A 3464-nucleotide genomic window follows, 5' to 3' on the forward strand; every position below is an offset into this window, starting at 1 on the left:
ACCCTAAACCCCAAACTCTAAACCCTAAACCCTAAACCCTAGGTTCTCAGCGCTGGAGATGAGCGTTTTGCTGCTGAGGATATCATCTGTTTGAGCTCCACCAACTCTGATGTTGCTGCTCTGGGGGCTGCTGCTGTGTCTGCTATTGCTGCTGCTGCTGCTGCTGCTGCTGCTGCAGCAACGGCAGCAGCTGAAGTGCTGCCTTGGGCCAGGCGAGAGTCTCCGAGGCGGCTGAGGGTTTACTGGAGGGATACGTTTACGAAACAACCGCTAGATATGCAGGTACAAACCCTAAACCCTAAACCCTAAACCCTAAACCCAAAACCCTAAACGTTTAGGAGTAAACCCTCCATCGATTCCATGTTTCTCTCTCCCAGCACGTGCTTTGTGCTTCTCTTTCATTGGCGCTTTTGTTGTTGTTGTTGTTGTTGTTGTTGTTGTTGTTGTTGCTGCTGCTGCTGCTGCTGCTGCTGCAGCTGCTAGCTGCTCTGCTGCAGGATGCTGCCTCTGCTGCTGGCAGAGCCTTCGGCTGTTTGCTGCAGCGGGAGCAGCTGCATGCAGTCTTTTGTCCTGGGCAGGCAGTGCCACTCTGCAAAGGTCAGCAGCAGTAGCAGCCGCAACAACAGCAGCAGCAGCAACAGCAGCAGCAACAGCAGCAGCAGCAGATATTGTTGTGATTGCTGCTGCTGCAGATTTACTAATAGCCGTGCCTCTTGTGTTGTTTCCCCTGGTGTTGAAACAATTCTTGTTACTAATATTCTGCTTGCTGCTGCTGCTGCTGCTGCTGCCGCTGCTGCTACTGCTACTGCTGCTACTGCTGCTGCTACCGAGTTCCTAGGACCGTTGCTGCTGTTACCTTTGCTGCTGCTCCTGCGACCGGTCTTTCAAGTTGCTGCGGCTGCTGTTGCTGCTGCTGGCGCTGCATCCGGCTCCCAGAATTTTATTAGATGCAATTTAGCTTTAAATCCGCTCCTAGAGGTATTCAGGCTGCTGCTGCTGCTGCTGATGCTGCTGCTGCTGCTGCTGCTATGTCTGCAGCATATCCTGGGGTTCTGCTGTGCAGCGAATTGCTGCTGGAGATTTTGGCGCCTCCTTTGCTGCGCCCTCTGCGGGGTGTTGCTGCTGCTGCTGCCGCTGCAGCAGCAGCAGCAGCAGCAGGGGGCGGCTGCAGCATCCACGTGCCTGCAGCAACGCCGCTCAGCGCTGCTGCCCCTGCCGCAGCAGCAGGAGCAGCAGCAGCAGGAGCAGCAGCAGGAGCAGCAGCAGATGTTGAAAGCATCCTGACAGCAATACACTCTCTTTACCGGGGGGTTTGCTCTTTGTGGCTCTGCAGCAACTGCTGCTGCTGCTACTATGGGGGCCCCTGTGCCTATGAGCCTCAGAGCAGCAGCAGCAGCAGCAGCAGCAGCAGCAGTGCGCCAACGCCAACACGGCAGCAACGCAGCAGCAAGAAAAGCTCACGCAACATTAACAGCTGCTGCTGCGGCGGCAGCAGGGGAAGTCGTGGAGGTCTAAGCAGCAGCAGCTGCCGCAGCAGCGGCTGCAGCAGCTGCTGCAGCAGCAGCAGCTACAGCAACAGCAGCAGCAGAGCAGCAGCAGCAACCACACCCGGCAGGGCTGGTGGGAGCGAGAGCGAAGCGAGTACTGTTTTTGAAGGCAGCAGCAGCTCTATAGACAGGGGCAACAGCAACAGCAGCAGGACCAGCAGCAGCAGCAGCAACAGCAGCAACAGCAGCAGCAGCAACAGCAGCGACAGCAGCGACTGCAGCGTGAACAGCGACAGCATGGGCCGGGCCCGCCTGTTCTCGCTGGGGCGCCCTGCGCCCAAGCACAGCAGCAGCAGCGCCGCCGCCGCCGCCGCCGCAGCAGCAGCAGCAGCAGCAGCAACTTCCAGCTGCAGCGCCACCTGCAGCAGCACGCTGCGGCTTCCCTGCCCCCACGACGACTCTTGGCTTATCGACGCAGTGTCTATACACCTTGCTGCTGAAGTGCTCTCAACCCCCAAGGTCCAAACCCTAAACCCTAAACCCTAAACCCTAAACCCTAATCCCTAATCCCTAATTACTCTGAAGCAGCAAAGTTTGATCTCGCGTGTAGCGAGTGATATTGCTGCTGCGGCTTATGGAACGCCCTCCACTCTGAAGATGTTAGGGTTTAGGGTTTAGGGTTTAGGGTTTAGGGTGTAGGGTTTAGGGTTAAGGTGGAGGATCCAAGGTGTGCCAATTTGCTGCAGCGCGACGCCTTCCTGCGGCGGCTGCTGCAGCTAAGGTGCATGCAGCGGCTCCTGCTGCTGCAAGGGGCGGCACCGCTTGCTTCAAGCAGCAGCAGCAGCAGCAGCAGCAGCAGCAACAGCAGCAACAGCGACGGTAGCGACGGAAGCCACATCAGCAAGCCTGCCAGCCCGCGGGCACGTGCTGCTGCTGCTGCTGCTGCTGTCGAGGAATTCGTAGAGAAGCAGCAAAGCCAGCGGCAGCAGCAGCAGCAGAAAGAGCAGCATACTCTGCAACTGCCGCTGCAGCAAGGAAGCAGCAGCACGGGCTTAGTGGGAGGCCAGAAGCAGCAGAAGCAAGAACCACAGGAGAAGCAGCAGCAGCAGCAGCAGCATTCGCCTTTTGAGAGTACTGACTTTTTGGAAGAAGAAAATGCAGCACAGAGCCCAGCAGCAGCAGCAGCAGCAGCGGCAGCAGCAACAGCAGCAGCAGCAGCAGCAGCAGTAACCCGACATAGCAGCAGACAACAGCGCGGCCGGAGAATGTTGAGACCCAGCCGCCGCTTGCTGCTGCTGCTGCAGCAGGCAGCAGCAGAAGACTGGAGGTGGCTGCATGCAGAAGATGAGCAGAAGCAGCAGCAGCAGCAGCAGCAGCAGCAGCCAATGACAAGCAGCAGCAGCAACAACAGCAACGCGCTCATCTGGCTGTGGTTCCACAGCCAAATTAAGCAGTGGGCCTACAGGGCGGACCAGAAAGTGAGGGTTTAGGGTTTAGGGTTTAGGGTTTAGGGTTCGGGCTTCAAGACTTTGGGTTTAGGTTCTAGGGTTTAGGGTTTAGGGTTTAGGGTTTACGGTATGCAGGTGTCCAGTCACCCCGTCTGCATACAGCGCAGGAGCGACACCAGCGGCAGCAGGCAGCAGCAGCAGCAGCAGCAGCTGCTGCTGCTGCAGCGGGCCTTGCTGTGGGCAAAAGCAGCAGCACTGCTGCGGCAGCACCGCATGGTTTATGGAATTTCAAAGTATCTAAAGGTTTGTTCCACTGGCTGCTGCTGCTGCTGCTGCTGCTGCGATTCCTGCTGCGGCGCCTTCTGAAACTGCAGCAGCAGTAGCAGCAGCAGCAGCAGCAGCTGCTGCTGCTGCTCCTCAGTGTGCTCTGGCGGCCTGCACTGCTGCTGTTGCTGATGCTGCTTCAGCTGCGCATTATACGACCGCCACCATTGTTTTCACCTTTTGGTGCTACTGCTGCTGCTGCTGC

General features: G+C 57.8%; 1 protein-coding gene across 1 annotated transcript; it reads left to right on the plus strand.

The window, feature by feature from the left end:
• Positions 1-1028: 1028 nt before the first annotated feature.
• ETH_00025205 (uncharacterized protein) lies at positions 1029-3238 on the plus strand (the record flags this gene model as incomplete). The annotated part of the gene is made up of 3 exons (XM_013378855.1): positions 1029-2006; positions 2234-2965; positions 3071-3238. Coding segments are annotated over 3 exons (1878 nt in total), but the record flags the coding sequence as incomplete, so codon positions are not given.
• Between the last annotated feature and the right edge of the window lie 226 nt (positions 3239-3464).

This window comes from Eimeria tenella, genomic scaffold (assembly GCF_000499545.2).
Source record: "Eimeria tenella Houghton genomic scaffold, Eth_scaff1095, whole genome shotgun sequence".
Lineage (NCBI taxonomy): Eukaryota > Apicomplexa > Conoidasida > Eucoccidiorida > Eimeriidae > Eimeria > Eimeria tenella.